We start from the raw sequence: 1,051 nt of genomic DNA on the forward strand, positions 1-1,051 counted from the left end.
TTCGTAATTATAAATTTCCACAAAGGCCTGCGTTGGTCATCCTTGAATAATCAAAAATAAAGGAAAAAGAAATGCAGCGTCCATGATTTTATTTATATTTTTCTTTAAAAAATACGTTGTTAACTAAGTTTTCCCCTACGGCGCTTTTTTGTTAATCTACGACAATATTTTAGTAGATATAGCTCCCTGATAAAAAAATATGTCAGGTAAAAGTGTGACCGTTTTTGCAATATTTATATTTTTTGAATTTAAAAAAAAAAACCGTCCCTTTTCATGTATTTTCTTTAACTGCATATACAAACCAGGCTGTACTTAGTAAATTTTTTATGTAAAATCTTCTCCAATGGTCTAGGGTTTCTCAGCACGATTACTCGGAAATAACTTGGCTAGGCCTCATGTGCGTCCATAGACGTTAGAAAAGTTTGCTGAAAATCTGAGGCGCAAAAATTATTTAATATAAAATAGAATTTCTTTAAGAAACAAGTAGACATATTTACTTTGGAAAATTTCTTTTCTATTGAAAATGTTTCAATTGATGTAAATATTGTATATCAGCATAATATCTTTGCCTGTGCTTTATGAAATTTAATGTTAATGATGATTAAATATGTACCTATTAAAGCCATTTATCCTACTTCCCGCAGACTCGGAAACCACTTTTACGTCCAACGTGAACATACGCAGCGAAACTGGTGACGGTGGTGCCGTGAGCAATGGTGAGGCGGCTGGTTCTAGCGATGAAAATCGTTCGCTCCTACAACGTGGCAACTCCGATGAACAAAACGATAGGGATGAAAATGGTGGCGGTGAAACTGGGGCCACGTAGCAATTACTTAAAAAGCCAAAGAGCGAATAATAACGCCTACTCTCCGCTCCCTCCGACAGTGACAGTGATAGTGAATAAAACGCTTAGCAACCAGCGAGTAGTAATGCAAAACAAATTGAAAGTTATTATATTTTTTATTATACATAGATACATACATACATACTACGTACTTTAAATCATTCATATACATACATCCATACGAACATGCAAACATACATTTGTACG

General features: G+C 34.4%; 1 protein-coding gene across 7 annotated transcripts in view; it reads left to right on the forward strand.

Annotated features, from left to right (window-relative positions):
* The window catches only part of LOC118746094 (potassium voltage-gated channel protein Shab), a 373,750-nt gene extending 372,910 nt beyond the window's left edge, over nt 1-840 (forward strand). For all 7 annotated transcript variants that reach the window (XM_036479860.1, XM_036479856.1, XM_036479862.1 and 4 more), the window contains one exon: nt 645-840. In XM_036479860.1, the coding sequence (XP_036335753.1) occupies nt 645-826 (182 nt within the window). In that variant the 3' untranslated portion in view covers nt 827-840. The remainder of the gene's footprint in view (nt 1-644) is intronic.
* The last annotated feature ends 211 nt before the right edge of the window (nt 841-1,051 follow it).

Source organism: Rhagoletis pomonella, unplaced genomic scaffold (genome assembly GCF_013731165.1).
Source record: "Rhagoletis pomonella isolate Grant_MI unplaced genomic scaffold, Rhpom_1.0 Rhpom_scaffold_00010, whole genome shotgun sequence".
Classification (NCBI taxonomy): Eukaryota; Metazoa; Arthropoda; class Insecta; order Diptera; family Tephritidae; genus Rhagoletis; species Rhagoletis pomonella.